The 22,906-nt window shown below is 37.2% G+C and overlaps 1 protein-coding gene across 1 annotated transcript in view; it reads right to left on the bottom strand.

Moving 5' to 3' along the window:
• rapgef4a (Rap guanine nucleotide exchange factor 4a) overlaps positions 1-16,942 on the bottom strand; it is a 101,186-nt gene extending 84,244 nt beyond the window's left edge. Inside the window, exons 1-4 of the mRNA XM_079880275.1 lie at positions 16,789-16,942; positions 4,513-4,655; positions 4,172-4,260; positions 690-836 (exon numbers count right to left, since the gene is read on the bottom strand). Coding sequence (XP_079736401.1) covers positions 690-836; positions 4,172-4,260; positions 4,513-4,655; positions 16,789-16,871 — 462 coding nt within the window. The 5' untranslated portion in view covers positions 16,872-16,942. The remainder of the gene's footprint in view (positions 1-689; positions 837-4,171; positions 4,261-4,512; positions 4,656-16,788) is intronic.
• Positions 16,943-22,906: the final 5,964 nt, after the last annotated feature.

Genomic DNA, 22,906 nt, shown 5'->3' with positions numbered 1-22,906 from the left:
TGTATTTAAAGAGAGTACACTTTCACCACTGTTTCTTTACACACTTAAGCACATTTTAAAAAATTAAAAAATGGTTAAAAGTCAAATTAAAAGTGTTACTTTAAGGTAAATTTTAAATCAGAATGTGTCATGCTTTATAGAAGTGCACTTATTTTGATGTGTTGACTAACATCCTAAAGCGCATGTGAAGTACTTAATTATAATTTTAACTGTAGTGTGTTATTTAATATTACATTTAAAGTTAGTATATTTTAAATGTACTATTGTATTGCAACTTGTGTAATTACAAATAGACAAAAGAATTATAAAATTATATATAAAGATGTACTTATGTCCTAAATAAATGGGTCAAAAACACTCTTTAATTGGTAAACTAATTGCATTTAATATAAAAATAAAACATTCTCATTTAATTGCAATTAGCATGCATTGAGTTTGCACTTAAGAATATTCTTTTAAAGTGCATTATTTTTAAAACTATGCTAAAGTGTAGTTATTTTTCAAACAGGTGGTAATCTGGCGGTGTAAACCAACCTTTACTTATTATAGAGACAAACACAAAATAACTCTTCTAAAGGTATTCCTTCTCAACAACACCGTGGAATATGTGAATGTAAATACAACGCAGATACATCAAACTCTCTAATATGATTATGTCATCGGTATATATTGTCGGTAGACTGGCATACCTCCCACAGGGTCCTAAACTCCCTCTGCTCAATCCGCAGTAGTTCACTGAACTCCCGGGTGACGATGGTGGCGTGCCGTGGCGTGTTGTCCAGGATGGACTCCCCGAAAGCTGTGCCGATGCCCAAAGTACAGATGGTGACAGCATCCTTAACATGAGGGAGAACACGGGTCAGAGCAAAACTCTTTCAGAGAGGAAGAGATAAGAGGAGTGGGGTCATATGACCATCTGAGATGTTCCTGACTGAGAGTGTGTTGTACCTCCACTTAGATTCAGGCCTATCTCAAGGACTCAACACACACAGAGAAAGAGAGAGGTCAGCTCATTTGTCCCTGAGGTTTGTAAGACGCAGATCTGTTAGGAGTTGCTCTAGTTTTCTCCTGCAGTCTATAATAAGCAGCTGCACTCAATAGAGCACTTCCACTGTGAGCAGCTGAATAATGTACGTTCATAATACTGTTCACTGTGGGAGAGTTTAACGATTCTGGATCCGATTCAGATTCTACCTAACAACTGAAACACCTTTGTGAATCCATTACATTACATTTTTTTTGGGGGGGGGGTGGGGGGGGGGGGGGGGTTTGAACAAAGAAATGTATTGTCCACACACTGATATTGCAGCAAATATATATTTTACAGATGTGAGATCTAAGTCTAAGGAGGCCTGTTAATGTGATATATTACAGTTGTGTGAATTACAAAAGTTTCTGTTTAACCATGATGATTAAACTAGTGGACACATGAGCAAGCATATGTCCTATTATCAAGTCAAATTTATTTGTATAGCACTTTTCACAATACAAACTGTTTCAAAGCAGCTTTCCATGACGTTAATGTTTACATTTTTAAATATTTATGCCTTATCGTTGCATTTAGCAGATTAGAGCTCGGAGATAATATACCTTACTTTTTTGCGACGATATACACAATCAAGCAGTTGGGATTGGCTATATAGTACATTTTGCTTAATGTGAGTTCACATATAAAGTTGGATATACTTTTGTATCTAAATTTATATGAGGACCAGGGCAATAATAAAGGTAAACACTTTGCAATGATACAAGCAATCAAGCAGTTGAGAATTAATATACAGGTATATACCGTATGTATATATATATATATACAGTGAGGAAAATAAGTATTTGAACACCCTGCTATTTTGCAAGTTCTCCCACTTGGAAATCATGGAGGGGTCTGAAATTGTCATCGTAGGTGCATGTCCACTGTGAGAGACATAATCTAAAAAAAAAATCCAGAAATCACAATATATGATTTCTTAACTATTTATTTGTATGATACAGCTGCAAATAAGTATTTGAACACCTGAGAAAATCAATGTTAATATTTGGTACAGTAGCCTTTGTTTGCAATTACAGAGGTCAAACGCTTCCTGTAGTTTTTCACCAGGTTTGCACACACTGCAGGAGGGATTTTGGCCCACTCCTCCACACAGATCTTCTCTAGATCAGTCAGGCTTCTGGGCTGTCGCTGAGAAACACGGAGTTTGAGCTCCCTCCAAAGATTCTCTATTGGGTTTAGGTCTGGAGACTGGCTAGGCCACGCCAGAACCTTGATATGCTTCTTACAGAGCCACTCCTTGGTTATCCTGGCTGTGTGCTTCGGGTCATTGTCATGTTGGAAGACCCAGCCTCGACCCATCTTCAATGCTCTAACTGAGGGAAGGAGGTTGTTCCCCAAAATCTCGCAATACATGGCCCAGGTCATCCTCTCCTTAATACAGTGCAGTCGCCCTGTCCCATGTGCAGAAAAACACCCCCAAAGCATGATGCTACCACCCCCATGCTTCACAGTAGGGATGGTGTTCTTGGGATGGTACTCATCATTCTTCTTCCTCCAAACACGTTTAGTGGAATTATGACCAAAAAGTTCTATTTTGGTCTCATCTGACCACATGACTTTCTCCCATGACTCCTCTGGATCATCCAAATGGTCATTGGCAAACTTAAGACGGGCCTTGACATGTGCTGGTTTAAGCAGGGGAACCTTCCGTGCCATGCATGATTTCAAACCATGACGTCTTAGTGTATTACCAACAGTAACCTTGGAAACGGTGGTCCCAGCTCTTTTCAGGTCATTGACCAGCTCCTCCCGTGTAGTTCTGGGCTGATTTCTCACCTTTCTTAGGATCATTGAGACCCCACGAGGTGAGATCTTGCATGGAGCCCCAGTCTGAGGGAGATTGACAGTCATGTTTAGCTTCTTCCATTTTCTAATGATTGCTCCAACAGTGGACCTTTTTTCACCAAGCTGCTTGGCAATTTCCCCGTAGCCCTTTCCAGCCTTGTGGAGGTGTACAATTTTGTCTCTAGTGTCTTTGGACAGCTCTTTGGTCTTGGCCATGTTAGTAGTTGGATTCTTACTGATTGTATGGGGTGGACAGGTGTCTTTATGCAGCTAACGACCTCAAACAGGTGCATCTAATTTAGGATAATAAATGGAGTGGAGGTGGACATTTTAAAGGCAGACTAACAGGTCTTTGAGGGTCAGAATTCTAGCTGATAGACAGGTGTTCAAATACTTATTTGCAGCTGTATCATACAAATAAATAGTTAAAAAATCATATATTGTGATTTCTGGATTTTTTTTTTAGATTATGTCTCTCACAGTGGACATGCACCTACGATGACAATTTCAGACCCCTCCATGAATTCCAAGTGGGAGAACTTGCAAAATAGCAGGGTGTTCAAATACTTATTTTCCTCACTGTATATATACTTTACGTGAGTGTTTTGTATGTATGTGTCAGGGTTATGTTTAGTTCTGTTAGTTCATTTGTGTTTTAGGGGCCATTTTCACAAAATCATTTTCAACTAAAAACGGAAAACTTTTTATGGCCGTTAATTTCACGATAATGCCGTTTATGGGGCCTGAAAACGCAAACTTTTGAAAACGGTTTTCAAACTGCACGTTTTTAAAAACGATATTGTTATTGTCTCTGTGTAAACAACGAAAACACAAATTTGTGAAAACGGTGACAGTCTATAGGCGAGTAGTTTTTCTTTACTAAGTGATATCGCCATCTACTGGCCTGGCAGCAGAATATAGCGTTTTTAGTTGTTTTTGCGGATCCATGTGAACTGGGCTAGTTTTGACAGCTTTGTCGTCTATACACGAAAAACGCGAAGGAAAAACTTTCATTTTTTTAATACATCATTGTTGTGTAAATGTGCCCTTTGTTTGTTTTTGTTCTGTTCCTGTTTGCCTGTGATCCCTGCCATTGTTACTTAATGATTTGAGTTTCACATTTGTTCTCTTCTCCAGTGATATATAACTTCAATAGCATTTGAATGACTTACAGTCATAAAACCAATTAAAGAGTTCATGTAGGTGCACACCTTTTAGATTTCTGATATTTAATAAAATAAACTGTCAAATCATGCGTAAAATATTGCTATTTTTCACTAGGCCTACCGCATGCTCTCATATTTATTTTAATATCAACTATCTGAAGTGATAATGTACCTGATGGTTTGCTGTTTCTGAGACTTTGACATCCAGAGAACCAGACAGGACAGTGTACCAGTTAGTGCCGATGTCACCCTGCCTGTATACTAACACACACACACACACACACACACACACACACACACACACACACACACATAAACAAACAGAGGAGTTTATTTGCTCTATTTGAGAGATCATCTTGTGACACCAATCTCAGTCAGAATGCAACCTTACAGTATTTAACTTTTCAAGTTAAATAGAGGTAATTCTGTCAACAAAAAAAAATGTATACCATGTATGCATGTGTGTGTGTGTGTGTGTGTGTGTGTGTGTGTGTGTGTGTGTGTTTGACTCACATGTTATGCCTTTCTCCAGACATTCATAGAAGCCACACAGACAGATCTGCTGAAGGAGAGCAGGGTGGAACTTCTCAAAGGCCTTCACACTTTTCAGACGCGCCAAGATAATGTCCACATCCTCCCCCGAACGCTCCTCTCGACTAACAACACACACAAATCAAATTACAGGAATACTCTAGCCAAAATTAAAAGGTCCCATGCACCAGGAGAAGAAAAAAAAAACTAATTTGAGAAAACGGCCTTTATAATGCCCTTTTCACAAGATGTAAAATATGTCTCTGATGTCCCCAGAGTGTGTATGTGAAGTTTTAGCTCAAAATACCCCACAGATATTTTTATATAGCATATTAAAATTGTCACTTTTTGAGGGTGAGCAAAAACGCATTGTTTTTGTGTCTGTCCCTTTAAATGCAAATGAGCTGCTGCTCCCGGCACAGAGGGCGGAGCTTCAAGAGCTCATGTCCTAAGCAGCTTCGATTACTTCACACAGACATGCACTGAATTTCAAAAACTTTTAGCCTTTTATGTTCAGACCAGAGTCAGAAAGATGGAGAGACTCAAGAAGAAGTGCCAATATGTAGACAACATTTCTGAATGGTTAGTTGATGAATTTATGTAGCTCATGTGTAGTTATCTTATAGTCATTGGTTAGCATATTCTGTCTTGATAATCTATAAATCCCATTCCCGGGGGCGTGTTTATGTAAATTTTAAGGTTGGTGATGTCACTAACCCGGGAGGAATGTTGTGTAGTCCCAACCAGACATTTGTTGTAGTCCTTAAAGGAACACTCCACCGTTTTTTTCATATTAAACTATGTTATTCCCTTAACTAAGACGAGCTGATACATACCTCTCTCGTCTCAGTGTGTGCACTCAATTGCTCTGGCGCGCGACGACACTTTGATAGCACTTAGCTTAGCCCAGTTCACTCATTAGGGACCAAACAGAGATGAAGTTAGAAGTGCCAAACATCTGACCTACTACTTCCGGCGAGATTCTGAAGTGCGCATACGATGGACACTTTACTATCCCATGATGCCACGGGAGAGGAGTTGTCGTCGTTATATTTGAAAATGGCAGAAAACGGAGACACGGATGTTTTCAAGTGTAAGTACTTTACAAAACACTTTTTGTTTCTTTGTGCTTAAATTGTATTTGTTTAACATCATATAAGTAAACGATTGACTGGTTAAAACTTTAAATAATGTAAATCGAGGGTACAATTTTGTGAATTGGCTGCAAAATGACAATTTTATCATTATTATTACCGAACAGAACGAGCTAATGCCTGTCAGCTAGCTAACACTGTTTTATTTCAACAACGACGTTGTTTCTCAGTTAAATGAGATAGTTACAAAACTTTTATTTTTTATTTTACAACGATTTTATTTCTCCTTTACCATTGTTGATATGTAATATGTGTTGGCTACGTAGCAAGCTACTGTACCTCAACTTGTCCATGTAACATTAATATTAATGTAATAATATAGATTGACCATGGTTCATCACTAATGTTAAATTCTGTGTTGATTTTGCAGGGGGCTGATGAACACACCTGTGTTCTTATAGAGTGGAGAGTGGCTAATGAAAGGGAGGAAAGAAAAGAAAGAGAGCGACGAGAGCACGAGGAGAGACAAGAACAGGAGGCCAGAGAGAGAGAGAGAGAGAGAGAGAGAGAGAGGAAAGATTCCTTCAGCTTTTAGAAATAATTGCTAAAAAAAAAATATTAATAAAGAAAACAAATGTTACACACTCTCTTTCCATTTATTTGTTAGTAAGTTCATTTTGTCATGCTGTTTTAGCAAGTTTTATTTCAAAACACTTAATTCCCAGGGATTTACAGTAGTTAGATTGTCAGCTGTAAAGTGTTTAATATGTGGCATTGAGTAATTCATATTTTTAAAGTGTGTTGTGTGTGCACTTATTTTGTGGCAGATTCCAGATGTTTTTTTAAACAAGCAAATTGCAGGTATATCTAAAAAATGAGTCCACCTTTATATATACACCTTTAAAATGTATTTGCTTTATTTTTGTATATTATTTAACTTTTAAATGGATACAGAATACAAAGCTTAAAACAAAATCACAAAAATTTGGCACACAGTAGTATAATAGAGCTTAAAGCACCACCAAAAGCAAAAGTTTTAAAACTTTTTTTTATTAAAGTGTCATCTTGAGGGAAGAAAATGAACGTCAGCAGCTTGATGTGCTTTTTTTCCACCCATGGTCGCAATCAGTGACTGGATGGACTGCCGTGAAAGGTGGAGGTCGGGGTGGAGGTCGGGGTGGAGGTCAGCTCCATCTTTAAAATATAGATGAAGAATTGGCGCAGTAGGTTGTAGGGCTCACAATCTGTAAACGTGTTTATAGTTTATTTTAGAATAAAATTTGAATCGACAAGACACTTGTTTTCTGTGTTGGCTTATTTATAAATATAATATGTATGTATGTATTATATGCATATGATCCATTTCTTATGTGTGTGTGTAAATATATATATACATACATACATACATGTATATTTGTATACACACACACACTGCTTGTGATATTGCCATCCATGAATGAATCAACAGAGATACACACACATACTATTGATTCATTCATGTTTATTCATTGATGGTAATATCACAAGCAAATAAATTACTTTTTCCTTACCAAAAATCAACATCTGTCATTGTGCACAGGTTTGTGTGTTTTTTTTGTGTGTTTTTTTTTCTGAGGTAAAATGTATTGGCCAAATGATATTTATCTTATTTGAGAAATCACACAAAAGCTCTCGACAAAGGCGTGATCTGCGAGCAGCTGACCGACGACTCCTCTGAATTGTGAGCACGAACGACGTAAAAACGCAGACAAAAGCGGAAAGAAGAACTAAAAACATTGCAGTCAGTGGAATGGGCTCTTTAAATATTCGCGCTGATGTGACTGTGCATGTTACGTGACAATACCAACATAGTACGTCCGGACTCCATTCATACTACCCGCATTCATACTATATAGAACGTACTTTTTTAACGGTCGTGAAGTACGTTCTAATTTAAATGTAGTCTACTCACAAAGTACGCGATTTCGGACGCAGCCACAAAATAAAACGTGGCGCTTTTTCTAAGCGGGTAAAAAGGATAACTATAATGTGTATGGCGGAATAGCACTTGGGAGCACTTCGACTCGGCGCAGTAAAAAGTCTAATGACAGAAGTGAGAGGGAGAGGGGCAGAGGATTTTTCAGGCGTGACTTTTTACTGCGCCGAGTCGAAGTGCTCCCGAGTCCCAAGTGCTATTCCGCCATACATTATAGTTGGTCGCTTCTAAAGGCCTATTTATACTTCTGCGTCGAACTGCCGCCGTAGCTACGTCGTAGGCTGTGTGTAGCGCGCGTACCCTACGGCGTACCCTGACGTGCACCTCTCCAAAAATGTAACAACGCGTCAATTCTACGCGGACGCAAGCGCTGTGATTGGTCTGCCAGAACCCCTCCCTCGGGGTTTCACATGCTCCCTAGGTGCGTCAACGCGGACAACAACGCAGAAGTATAAATTAAAACCAACACGTTGCCTACGGCGTATAGGCTCCGGCGTATAGGCTCTGTCGTAGGTCCGACGCAGAAGTATAATGAGGCCTTAACTTCATCTCTGTTTGGTCCCTAATGAATGAACTGGGCTAAGCTAAGTGCTATCAAAGTGTCGCCGTGCGCCAGAGCGATTGAGTGCACGCACTGAGACGAGAGAGGTATGTATATCAGCTCGTCTTAGTTATGGAAATAACATAGTTTAATATGAAAAAACGGTGGAGTGTTCCTTTAAAAAGCAATTTCTTTAAAAGCAAATATCTCCCTTTGCTTTGAACTTTGAGCGTTGTAACTTTGCAGATGTTGTTTATGCTCAAACAGCAACATTACACACTAACTTAAGTTAGAAAAGTGAAATCATAAGTCAACCACCCCTTTAAAGAAATGCAATTCAAATCCACAGACGGAAATAGATAAAATACAATAAAATAAACGTAATTTGCATGCTTTCTTTCCACTAGTCTGAACAAAAACATTATGAAAAGCTATATCCAAAATCTCAAAACTGATCAGTGCATGAAAAAAAAAAAAAAAAGTGTTTTCCTCATTTTTAATTCCACACTATGGTGGAGCTGGTCTGTGTGCTAACAGCACCTTTGAAGTTCTGATCATGAACCAAAACCAGAGCACATCCAAAAATATGTGCCAATACAGTGAGCTAAATGAACCTATCAATATGTGAGGCTGGGTTTATAAATGTTTAAGGGACCTCTGACTGCTGCTGTCGCCTGAAGCCGTTCAAGACCTGCAATACAGCAGGCCTGATTTATTCAGCAGCAGCTCAGAGAGAGAATGAACATTATTCATGGACTGCTCACAAATCAGTGAGAAACACAATATCACACAAATCATGATGTATATGTGACACAAAGCTAGTGGTGGAGTGATATGGGATTTTGATGACTAATGCTAGTGCTGACTGAGCAGGTTGAATGTTGGCCGATACAGTGTAGGTACTGTTAGTAACTACCATGTCATCAGAATGGCACTGAGATCGATCACGTGTGAATGTTTAAGGTTTAAGCAGCATAGAGTAATGAGATATTGACAGTACCAGCTAATTAACACCTCACACACACACAGCAAGTCAAGCATAACACTGCAGTCATAGCATGTCTTGCAAACTAAAGAGGTACAAGTTTGTGTGACCGAATCTCTAGGTTTCACTCAGATCAAAGTGACAACAACATGATCAGTCTTGCACGGAGAGAACTTTTACGACTGACATGAATTCATAAAGTCATAATTTCAAACAGCGTTTGTTGTGATGCATGGGTCAACAACGTGATGCAGATTTTCTTGTCCTATTTATTAATTTATTAAAACATACCCTAAAAATACAATTAATACAAAGTGACTTGAATACACCTCTTCTATGATGAGAATATATTTTTTTTAAATATTTTTATTATTAAAAAAATTACAAATAATTTTTATATTTCTTCTGTCAACTTGATACAACTGTCCTAATATCATTGTCATGTTTTAGTTTTGTTTTCATGTACTTTTAGTTTGTTTTTCATTGTTTCCTGTGTTTCTTTGTTTGTCATGGTTGCTAAGCATGTGTCCTGGTTGTAATATTTAATTATTGTTTGATTGACTGTCAAAGATACTAGAAAATACAGTATCCTCACAACTATCTTCCTTTTTAGAAATAAATGATATCTGCGAGGATTTCCAGTTAGGATTTAGACCGTATCATGGTACTGAGACAGCTCTCATTAGAGTTACAAATTATTTGCTCTTATCATCCGATCGTGGTTATATCTCTCTATTAGTGTTACTCGATCTTAGTGCTGCATTTGATACTATTGACCACAACATTCTTTTAAATAGACTCGGAAATGATGTTGGCATTTGTGGAATTGCACTAGCATGGTTTAAATCATACTTATCTGACCGTTATCATTTTGTAGCAGTAAATGAAGAGATGTCATATCGATCACAAGTTCAGTATGGCGTACCACAAGGCTCAGTACTAGGACCGCTGCTGTTCACTCTGTACATGCTACCCTTGGGAGATATCATTAGGAAGCATGGCATTAGTTTTCACTGTTATGCTGATGATACTGAGCTGTATTTTTCTTCACGCCCTGACGAAACTTACCAGTTCACAAAATTAACGGAATGCATAGCTGATATAAAAAACTGGATGACTAGTAATTTCCTACTTCTTAATTCTGAAAAAACAGAGATTCTAGTTATTGGACAAAAAACTTCCTCACATAATAACCTAGAATACTGTCTAACACTTGATGGCTACTCTATTCTACGTCGTCAGTTAGGAACCTGGGTGTGCTCTTTGATACCAATCTTTCATTTGAAAGTCACGTTTCTAGTATCTATAAAACCGCATTCTTCCATCTTAAAAATATATATAAATTACGTCATATGCCCTCAATAACAAATGCGGAACAATTAGTTCATGCGTTCATGACATCAAGGCTAGATTATTGTAATGCTCTTATGGGTGGTTGCCCTGCATGCTTAATAAACAAACTACAGCTGGTTCAAAACACAGCAGCTCGAGTTCTTACCAGAACCAAGAAGTATGACCATATTAGCCCAGTTCTGTCAACACTGCATTGGCTCCCTAATAAACATTGTATAAATATAAAAAAATATTGCTGATTACTTACAAAGGGATTACTTAAGGGTTTTCTGTTAGAACGGTGTCGTGTAAGCGGGCCCTAAGTTAATAACTAATGATCTTTGCAACGGAAGTGAATCGATCAAAACTAACTTTAGCTGGACAATAACTTTATTCTAGAGCTGCTGTAAAGCCAAAACAATCTCTGTTACTTTCATTTCCTATTATCACTGTAAAACTGTTTTGAAACAGTCCATATTGTTAAAAGCGTTGTATAAATGAAGGTGACTTGACTTGAGTTGATTGATTTCACCCACCTGTTCCTCATTTAGATCATTAGTTCCTAGAGTCCTCAGTTTCAGTTGTTCTTTGTCTGATTTTGAATGTGCTTTAGCACACTTTTTTGTTGATTCTTCGTTTTGGAAGTTTTTCCTGCCAATTGATCCACTACGCTTGCCTTGTCTTCTTCATCAGCCCGAACCTTACAGAACACCAGACCACAGAAAGGATAATAAAATGGATACAGCAGCAGCATTTCCATTCCATTTCCTTGCTCATGACTACCATGGATCCAGAGCCCAAACCAACCGCGGATAATGGGCCTGAATCCACCACAGACCCAATGCCAGAGCCTATGCCCGAAACGAATCCTCGTCCATTCCGGAGACAAAGACTGCTGCCCAGTCTGACCATGTGTGAGCCGGTTCCTACATCCGTCCCAGTGGGAGTTTTGGTGGAGCTGGATGAAGAAGTTTGTGGTCGCCCCCATCCTCCAAAATCTGAGTTTAGACTACCTCAGTCTTGAGTGATCGATTTCCTGATGACTGATGATTTCCTGTGTCCATGCCCTTCCTTTTCCGCTGGTTTCACCCAGCCCCAAGAGTTCTTCAGCTTCTCCTTCACCGGCCCCGCCCAGCCCTAAAGTCTTCTTGGTCGCATCTGGATCCACCCAGTTCCAAGTATTCTTCACCACCACTGGTTCCGCCCAGCTCCAAATCACCTTCGTCGCTGATAGTCCCGTCCAGCCTCCCACTCCCTCCTCCTCCAAGTTGGCGGTTACTGAGAGAGATTGCGGGACTGGTAGTCGTGACACATTTATTATAATAATAAATAAAACGAAAATAGGTTTAAATGTTTTCTATGTAAAATGTTATGATTAAATATTATATAATTCTGTGACTGTGGGGCTGATACATTATGTCCTCTGTGAACTGCATATGTGAATATTCTTTAATATTTAGATCTATTTTTTACATCAAATTCATGCTTTAGCAGTAGGATAATCGTTGCATCAGTCGTTTTATCGGTCCAGACTGTTCATTTAATGGCTTGCAACCATAAACTTCTGCGTTTAGCTTCAAAGGGCATCTTCCTCCACTCGTTACTGCTGTTTTTCTGTCACCATAGTGCGCACGCAACTGCAGTGAAGTAATCTGACAGTCATTGAACAGACTGAAGCTGAAACTAAATTTAATTTAAAGCTAAACATTTTAAATATAAGGTTAGTCTAAGCTTAAATTTAGATGTCCATTTTTTTCTACTAAAAAGCACATGTCCACTTAAAGGTCAGACACACCTGTGCAAACAATAAGCTACGTATGTGAGCATGTGTCAGTGTGTGTCTGTGCGTGTTTAACAGGGACTAAAAATCCATTTACTATGCAAACAGTTCTACATCAAAACCTAAAAAAACACTGTAAACTTGACCAACACGATTAACTCAAAGGTTTCATCGGAACAACACAGTCCTAACCCAAAATATATGTTCTGAATGTTTTGCTAAAGTTCCCATTAAGTTATGAAAACGTTATTTCTGATTGTTCTCTGAACATTCAAAACATTAACATTCAAAACATATTTAACCAGTGTAGTTAGATTACTGTACTAATTACTGTCTCTCAAAAGTATTGGATTACTTTTCACCAATTACTTTCTAAATCCCATATCAACCTCAACCATTTAAACAACACAAGAACAGACACGAAACTGCACTTCTGATTTATTTCAAATAAACAATTTACAATTGCATAAATTATTCTTGAACTGACCAAAATGTGTAAAGGGAGAAGGTTAAAACAAAAACATACATTTTTACATTAGATATTGAATTTTGATGTTAAATCCACTATTGTTTTATATGAAATTGTTCTATAGTCTATACAGTATTTAATGCAATTACATCAGTAGTAAATGTAATTAAATTACAAAATTGCCAGGAATTTACAGGATCAAAGAGTATTATTTTACAAAAAGAATTACTGTAGTCAAACATTTAGTGTGAAATGGTCATGCTGGGTCATGTTACTTTGAAACAATAGCAGAATGATGATATAATATCTCAGTAATTTACTGCTCGTTTTACTGTGAATTCACATTATAAAGTTATATTTAACCATGCCACTTTAAGAAATTTAATTGTTTACCACTGTAATTTTGAAGTCACCATAATGGGAATTCACATTTATGATCAAGCCATGTTCAGACAAGCTAGAACATGAAATGAATTGGCTAATTGGCTGATTTTAAGTCAGTCAAACTATTTTAGTATGAATATGAAGATTCTATTTTTCTAATAAATTATTTCAAATTCGTAACTGTTTGTATTTCACAATAGTGACGCAAATGCTGAGGTACTTCTTTGAAAGATGTGACATCTTGCAACACGATTTTTTTTCTAATAAGCATCACCTAATGATGCACAGACATCAATATTCCACATACAAAACAAAAATGGTGCCACTCAACAAATAATTAAAACACTTGCAACATAAATTGACATTTTAAAATAAACCAATAACACAAAGTGAGCCAAGAAATAAAGCCAACACATATCAAATAACTCCACAGCATAATCTATTCATGCCGCACTGCATGATGGGTGCCTTCATTGTACATGCACTGCAGAACTACAGTATGATGCTGTTTGTTTACAGTATTTTGTGGCGGGTTTTCTTTTGCAACACTGTAAACTCACAGTTAAACCAAGCAATTTTACAGTACAAATGCAAAAACTTGACAGAAATTGCCAGTAGATTTCACTAGAAATTTCAGAAAGAGCAGTTAGATATAGGAGAAGTCCTACTGTGAAAGTAATGCAATTATTAACCTGAAATATACTGTAATTTTACACTAAAATTGTGGTAGCTCTTTATTTTATAGTCCTGTTCCCCATGTACAAACTATGTACTTATTATAGTAATTGCAATAACTTGGTAATAACTAGGTACTAACTCTGAACCTACACCTAAACCTAACCTTAACCCATGTAGTACACATGTACACATATTGTAAGTGAACGTACTGTAAAATAAAGAGCAACCAAAATGATTAACAGTGCAGCCAACGTTCTGTTTCCTGTCAGCTGGGTAGCAAGTACTTTTGCTCAAACTAAAGGGTTAATGATTTGAACAGCCTCCTAACTTCAGGTGTTAATTAAACTTGGGCATTTATGGACTTCCTCGCCTTATTCTCAATCTTTTACTCAAGATTTGCATTTTAAAACAGTCTCACTTGAAACAGTTAAACACTCAACTATACTTTCAGCCTCAATAGTTCAATTTATGACGTTCATATAATTCAAACAGCAATCAATCTGTAGTCGTCTGAGTCAGAGGGGAAACCACTGCAGTGAAAATCAAAGACAGCTCCACTCAACACATCTGGACATTGCTGTTATGCATCCATCTCTCCATCAAAACAATGTCAGGTAAAAGGAGATAAAGACAGGAATGGAGAGTTGAGTGCTGGCATATTTCCTAATTTCAGTGGGCATGTGTCCACCTGCTATAGATGTGTAAATATTGATCTACAGCAAGATGGAGCCATTCATTGCAGGAAAAGCCGGTCGGAGCCCATTAGAGTGTGTCATAAACACATTACACACAAATCTCTGCTCCGTGTTTGATAACGAGACTATAATGTTTGTTAACTGCTTTATAATGTTGGATATATACTAGATGTCCTGTTTCTAGGCTATCATGGGCAGAGTCCATAGACTCACTAAAGTTCAGCACATCTGAACTTCCGTATGCCATATTTGATGTGCTCTATGTGTGTTTGTCACTGTTCATATGTCAAGAAAAGCCTAAATTGAAACTGTTCATCATACAAAGCAATAATATCTCTTCAGAGGGCTTGGATTAAACCGCTCGATTCATATGGATTACTGTTTTTTTTTGTACTTTTTGAAGCTTGGAAATATTGGTTGCTAGGAAACTTTTAATGGATGGATAAAATTATGAAAGAATATTACAAATATCTTTATTTGTGACATGAAAAGAAGTCTTAAATAACTGTTTAACAAAGAGAATCAGAGAATCGAAACTAGCAAATCACATAAAAAAAAAAATTAGGGCCAACCCACTCCCATGAAGCACTGGGAATACTTTAATATTTGTATACTATATTAGTAATTTGAGCATAGGGAGCCCTAAATTTAATGTTTATTGCAGAATATTGTCATGGGTGGCTGTGCTGAACGAAGCCCACAACAGGAATAGTCCAAGGAAACAGTTTAAACTAAATCCAACTCAGGAAAACACATTAAGGGGCTGTTTATACGACACCGTTTTCAACTAAAAAAGTAAAACTTTTTATGCGTTTTGGCCGTTCATTTACACGAAAATGGCGTTTTGGGTGCCTGAAAACGCAAAGTTTTGAAAACGGGTTTCAAAGTGCAAATTTCTGAAAACGATCTCCGTGTAAACAACAAAAACGCGAATCTCTGAAAACGATGACATGCACATGCGTATTATGTGTTCAGTCTATAGTGTTTGTGTTTCATCGCCATCTACTGGCCTGGCAGCAGAATACGTTTTTTAGTCTTTTTCGCGGATCTGTGTGAATGGGGATCGTTTTGACAATGGTGTCTTCTGTATGTGGAAAACTCAAAGGAAAAACTTCTCCATTTTAAGCATGTCGTCGGGTAAACGTACCCTCAATCGTAGATGAGACAGGACAAGGGATTGAACAAAAACAGGGAGTATAAATACCAGAACTAATGAGCAGACTAATGAGATAATTGATTAACAACAGGTGAACTGAATGAGGATGACTATAGAAAACTAGGTCACCGGATACAGAAACAACACAAAGCATACTCCGGTGACACTTTACAATAAGGTCTCATTTGCTAACATTAGTTAATGTATTAACTAACAATGATCAATACATTTTTGTTACAATATTTATTAATATTTGTTAATGTTAGTTAATAAAAATCCAGCTGTTCATTGTTTGTTCATGTTAGTTCATTAACTAACGTTAACAAATACAACTTCTGATTTTAATAATATATCAGTAAATGTTGAAATGAATATTAACTCAGATTAGTAAATGCTGTAGAAGTATTGTTCATTCTTAGTTCATGTTAACTTAGGTAGTTAACTAATGTTAACTTATGATTGTAAAGTGTTACCCATGCTCCTGACAAATATGCATACATATTTACTTTGCAATGAATGTAAAATAAGTGGTTGCTATTATACACAAGCAACATCTATAAATCTATAGTTTTATAGCCTATTTCTTTGTCATCTTTCATTTGAATGTCATTTGCAATGCTTCATAGGATTTAAGTTCTTTCCCTCATTAATGCTGGTAAGAAGTCTTGAGCCACCAAATCACATTAATTATTATTTACTGCATCAAGAGCACCCTGGACATTCTGCTAAACCTCTCCTTTTGTGTTCCTCTGAAGAAACAAATGCATACAGCAGGGTTTGGCATGACATGAGGGTGAAGTTTCGTCTCTATTACTAAAGCCCTTCACACACACACAGCAGAAAGCGTCTGCAGTAACACAAGCACTGCAGCAGTGGTGACCTCTTCCAGGAGACAAACAAACAACCCTTTACAAACTACACTCACACACACTAGATTCACAGACGTGAAGCTTGCAATGAATCAATCTGGCATCTAAAATCAGTCGCTCTGAGAATGAAATGCTGCATCTACACTGACAATCGCATTTGACATATGACATGAAACTTATATTCTAATATGGTTTAACAAATCAAATGTGTTTTCCATGAGGCACTGATGTGTAAAAGATTGCTGCAGGTCGATCAGAAGAACACCATGAAGTTTGTGTCGGGGAAACGATGATAGCTACCTCTTATCCAGACAGATGATCCACTCAGCAGAAGAGGACGGGTGGCTGGAGGAGTGTGTCGCGACCATCTTCGGTGAAATCATGGAGTAAAACTACAGTTCGCATCGCCCGCACCTGATCATGAGCAGCATGAGACTTTACTGAGGCAGATCGAGTTCGAGTCTCTGAGCGATGAGCGACCGCTGCCGCCCACACTGCTGACACACCGAAACACACCGGGGCTAGTTGTCACACGGGGAAGAGCAATAAGGTGTTTAGTCAAAAGTAGCCTACGTAGCCTATCATATACAGTGGTGTTTTGTATGTTTTTTTGGTCTAAAATTCCAGCATCATTTGCTATACATAAATAAGTGAACACAATTAACTAAAACAATTGTCAACGACATCAAACGGGTCATGTTATCAATTAACATAGATTCTGTCATTAAACACGCCCTCATGTTGTTGTTCCAGACCCATTCGACTCTTGTTTATCTTCGAACAAATTAAGACATTTTTACTAAAACCTACGAGTTTTTATTGTTGGGGGCAAAACATAATGTAGCAGCCTATATAACATATAATGATAATTGAGAAATTAACAAATAAAAGTCCCTACAAAGCCATAATTGCTTTTTTATCATGATTTTTTTACAAAAACAAATGTATGGAGAAAAGTTGATTCTGTCCTGTAGCTATCAGTCGAGTCCATAAAAGTTACATTTACTTTATAAAAATCATTAAGGATTTTAAAACACATGTACCGTGACTTGAAGGTGGATGTTTTTACAATTATATTAAAAGGCCTTTTACTTGCTTAAAAAGTCTAAAAACAAATGGTCAGATGACAGAAGGCATGTAGTAGATTCTGCCGTTTACCAATGGTGTTGAGGGTAACGCATTACAAGTAATGTGAGTATGTAATCAGATTACTTTTTTCAAGTAACTAGTAAAGTAGCCTAACGCATAACCTTTAAATTTACAACACAATATCTGAGTTACTTTTTCAAATAAGTAATGCAAGTTACCTTGTTTCCCATGTATTGACTGAAAGCTCTCCTGTCCTCATGTTGAGTAAATCAGGAGTAATACAGAGGCGTTGTGTGTTCGCTGTTTGTGAACATGATGATTACAGATCTTGACTAAATGAGAGCATTTACTCCTCTCACTGGCACAAAAACAGATTCAGTATTCCTCAAAATGAATGGAAACAGTGAAATGGAAACTCAGAATATTACACAAACCTGCAATAATTCAATGTTAAATTACACAAATATACTTTATGTATTTAATCTCACTTTATTAATCAATGTCTTTTCTGCTGACCTTTGATGATCCAATTGAACCATAGGCTACTAATAACAAAACATCATGTTTTTTGTTGTTGTTTTTTATTGCTGAGGTGTCAAAAGCCCTGTCCCAGATGGCACCTTAAACACTTGTCAGGGTATCCGTGGGGTCTTGAAAAGTATTAAAAGGTGATAAATCAATTTTGGGAAAATTAAGACCCTTAAAAAGTATTAAAAAATTAGCTGTACAACAGTTTGAGTCCCAAAAACATCGTAAAAGTGTGTGAATTTAGTCATTTTTATTAAAAAAACGAACAGGTACATAAAAAACTAGACTATTGTGGGTGCGTTCGTAAATTGCCTGAGAGCACCAGAGCGGGCAGGCGGGCGGAAGTTCAAAAGCACAATGTACGCTCTGGCGTTCCCAGTGCGTATTACAATGCACCGAAATGTTTTAAGAGAAGGTTGGTGAACGCATGAACAGAATGCAATAATATCTGTCTGCAGAGCCGCAGAGCCACAGTTTTACCCCAGCAGTTTCACCCCAGCAGTTTTACCCCACGCATGCGCAGTTTCATCACAACAGTTTTACCCGCAGAGTCCGTTTACCTTTACATTAACCCATACAATTTGTATTATGCATTTCCTTAACATGTATTTGCTAATCAAACACTTTATATGAACAAACTACTAATCTATAAAACACAATCGGTCTTCCGACCTTTTACTATTGTATTGATATGCGTGAGGGAGAGAGAGCAATACAGCGCTCGTGTTGTTTGAAGGCGGTGATCGCGCGCGCGCGGCCGGGGCTCTCTCTCTCTCTCTCTCTCTCTCTCTCTCTGTTTGTTCTTATGCGCCCTGTCCACTGATCTAAATAATTAGTTGTCACGACGACTTATTTGTTCCCTCGTTTTAATAAATCGTGGACACGTTGAACTAATTCCCTCCCTCATTTAAAAGACCTATTTTTGTGAATTGGTGAATATTCAGGTGAATTATTTCGTGGCCACGAATTAATGATTATTAAACTGTTTTTCTTACCTGTGAAGATAGCTCTTCAGTGAAGGCCGACTATTCTCGTACAGCTTTTTATTCCTTTTTTTTGTGAATTGGTGAATATTCAGGTGAATTGTTTCGTGGCCACGAATTAATAATACCTCAGCACGTTTTACAAATTTACAACGTGGCCACAATACAGTAAAACGAGGGAACAAATTAGTATATCCTGCTGAGGTATTATTAATTCGTGGCCACGCTTGAAGTGGCGGTGAGGTATTAAAAAATATTGAGAAGGTTTTGAAAAAGTCTTGAAAAGGTATTAAAATTAACTTCAAGATTCCTGCATATACCCTGCTTGTGGTCTTTCTACAAGTCCACAATTCGTGACGTAATGCCGCTTTGAATGTCGGGTAGAAATCTGCTGTGGATCTCGCTTCAGTGCAGGCTCGCCAAAAGTGCACATTGAGGGCACAATTAGACCTATAAGGCGAGCACTCTTCTGACACCTAAAATGTCAATTGGGACACCCTAGAAGAATAGGATGCAGGAGAAGAACATCTGGCCCTGTCCGAAATTAAATGGCACACTTCATATGCACTTACGGTCTTGCAGACTTAAAATGGCCGCCGTACGTGTGTTTGTTAAGTTTGATATGGCCGCCGTACGTGTGTTTGTTAAGTTTGATAAGTCCACAAGACCGTAAGTGCATATGAAGTGTGCCATTTGATTTCAGACAGGGCCAAATGTTCTTCTCCTGTATCCTATTCTTCTGTGATCCAGAATGACAGCAGCTGAAAGGTTTGTTTGAACGGCGCCCTCTACTGTACAGGCGTCAATTTACATTTCCTTCAGCCTGAGGCTTATTCATTTCACTTTTAGTGTGAAAGGGCCTTTACATTTGCCAAAAATATAACTTTTTTGTTGTTAACAACAAACAAGCAAGCCCAGCCCACATGAGGAAAAAGTAACACAAAAGTAACCCATTACTTCCATAAAAAGTAAAAACGCAATAAGGGAGTAACGCAATATTGTAACGCATTACTTTTAATAACTTTCCCCAACACTGTTGATATGGTATAATATATGACCCAGTAAGACCTTTTACAAACAGATCATCAAAGGTGTCACGGTGTGGGTTTTGTGTCTTGTTCCTTGTTCTTGTCTGTCATGTAATTCCCTGCTTGTCATGTGATCCTGCCATGTGTCTTGTCCCATGTTCAGCTGTTCCCCGTTATGTTGATTAGGCTTCCCAGGTGTTTCAGTTTAACCACGCCCCCTTGTTATCTTGTTTAGCTTGTGTTCCCTTGTATTTAAGCCCTGTGTTTTAGTTCAGTCCTGGTGAGTTCCTGATGTTGTAACGTTTGCTGTTGTCTCCTTGTTCCCGTCCTGAGTTCCCGGTTCCTGTTCTGAGTGTTCTGTCGTGTACCCTGGATTACCTGTTTGTTTATTAAAGTGCTTGCGATTGGATTCACTCTCCGCTTCATTCCTGCCTGCATCGTTACAAAAGGTCAGCAGCAAAGACATTGATTAATAAAGTGGTATAAAGTATTTTTGTGTAATTTAACCGATTTAATTATTGCAGGTTTTTAATTTATTATTGTTAAACTACTATACACTATAAATCTTTAGGGGATTGTAATTGTCTGTTAATTATATATTTGTTAATTTAAGAGAAGTTTAAACAAAGTAGTTTTTAGCCCAAATAACTGTAAAAAGAAAAACGGTTGCACTTTATTTTACAGTATATGTGCACTTACGTGTACTTTTGTACTGAGTAATATAAGGTAACTATGGGTTGAGGTTAGGTTTAGGGGAAAGGTTCAGTGTTAGTACCTAGTTATTACCCAGTTATTGCAATTACTATAAGAATAGTATGTAGGCTACATGGGGAAATAAAGTGTTACCAAAAACATTTAAAGTAGCCTACATTGGCAGTGTTTATTCAACATCTACATTTCACATTTATGAAGAATGAAAGAAGACTGAAAGACAAGTTCTTCATGACCAAGATGGAAACAGTGAGTGTTGGTGCGCAGTTTAAAGCCAGTGGTACGTGGGTGTAACTCTAGGAAAATGGGTGTTTCTCTGTTTTCTGCAGTCCCAGACACAAGCACATTAACGCACTGTAGCTCTGTCTCATTATAAAGATGTCCAGTCAGCAGCCGAGAGGAAACAGCCCTGCAGGGAGAGGCAGACACAGGGTACAGTGACACTCTGAGTTACTGACAAAACATTTAAATAAATACATCAGTGTATTAATATACGATTTACAGTTAGTCAGCCTCATTTCCACTTATAAATATACTTGTAAGTGTTTTAATTTTCCTCATGGACACAAACGGTGATTAACAGCAAAGATGAGTGTTGAACATCAACGCTCCACATTCCTCTGACTGTATCCTTGGTAACAGATGGACAAAAGAAGACATTGATTTTATTAGATCAAACATTGTGCGCAACCTGTGCTTTGAGTTCTCAGTTGCAAAACCGCAGGCTCTGTAAAGAGATTAATTGAATGTTGATTGTTATCATTGATTTATGATATATTGATGTAACTGTTATTAATGTTTAGGTTGCAATGCAGTTACTTTAATTTAAAGCACTCAGTGTCACGCGGTCAGTGTACACGGAAGGTGACGTCATTAAGTCATTAGTCCACCAGGTGGCAACACCTCCATTTGGCTTTGAGAGCTGGAAATTTAAAAGTTTTTTTAGACCTATATTGTACAGAGCTTTTCATTTGTTTAGCCTACGCTCCAATGATAGACTTTAAAAGACCATTTCAGTTTTCACCTGTGAGTCTGTGTTTACTGCAAGAACTAAACCTATGGTTTTCTGGTACTGTATTTTTCTTTTCTTTGATTACTGTTGGCTATTTTCAGAGACAAAAATACAATGCTTTTAGATTGAACCTGTCATTTGAAATGTACAATGGTTGGTAGTAGCAAACAACTCACAAAATATGTTCTGTCTTCCAAATTAAAAATTAAATAAACACCTATACATCTTGTAATAGTTGTTAGGTAAACACATGAATGCAATAAAATCACACTATTGTACAATAAAAAAAGAGTCAATTATATAATTATGGTAGATTTAAATAATAATAATAATAATAATACATAAATAAAAATAGCCACAAAGGACATTCCCTTTGTGAAAAAGAAGTGTGCTTAACTGCACTGAGTATGCACTTGTTGTACTTCAAATCCTAAAGAATATATAAATATATAGGCCTATATATAAATCTATATTTGCAGATTATATATTAATGTAATAAAACTTATTTCATAACTATATTTCTTACTCTTAAGTACACTTTAAAGATGCATTTTATAGTAACGTCAAATTAATAACATAAATATCTATAAAATATATCTTCATATACTTTTTGTCGTGTTTAATTCAGTAGGCCTACTTATTCTGATGTGTTGACTAACATAGCCTACTAAAGCACATGTAAAATACTTGATTATAATCTGTAGTGTGTTATTCCATATTAAATTTAAAGTTATATTTTAAATGTACAAATAAAATGTGTAGTTATAAATATTTAAATGAGGTTTCAATAGAAAAGACACTGTAGTATAATTTCGTTTACTTAAGCACTGTCAGTAGTGTCAGCTTAGCACAGCTGTAAATTTCATATCCAAAATGCACCAAAACACTTCATGTCTCAAATCAAGTCTTTCTTCAAGCAAAGGTTTCACTCAACAAACACACTTAAACAAATATCTAAAAAACACCAACGACTGGTATTTCTCTACCAAACAAGAATGACAGCCGCTCTCTTCTGTTTGCAGTATATAACATGTTTACAGTACAAACTTATTCCTAAATTCACCCCT

This window comes from Squalius cephalus, assembly GCF_949319135.1.
Source record: "Squalius cephalus genome assembly, chromosome: 9".
Taxonomy (NCBI): domain Eukaryota; kingdom Metazoa; phylum Chordata; class Actinopteri; order Cypriniformes; family Leuciscidae; genus Squalius; species Squalius cephalus.
Note: the sequence above shows the minus strand (reverse complement) of the source record. Positions and strands in the feature narration are given on the sequence as shown.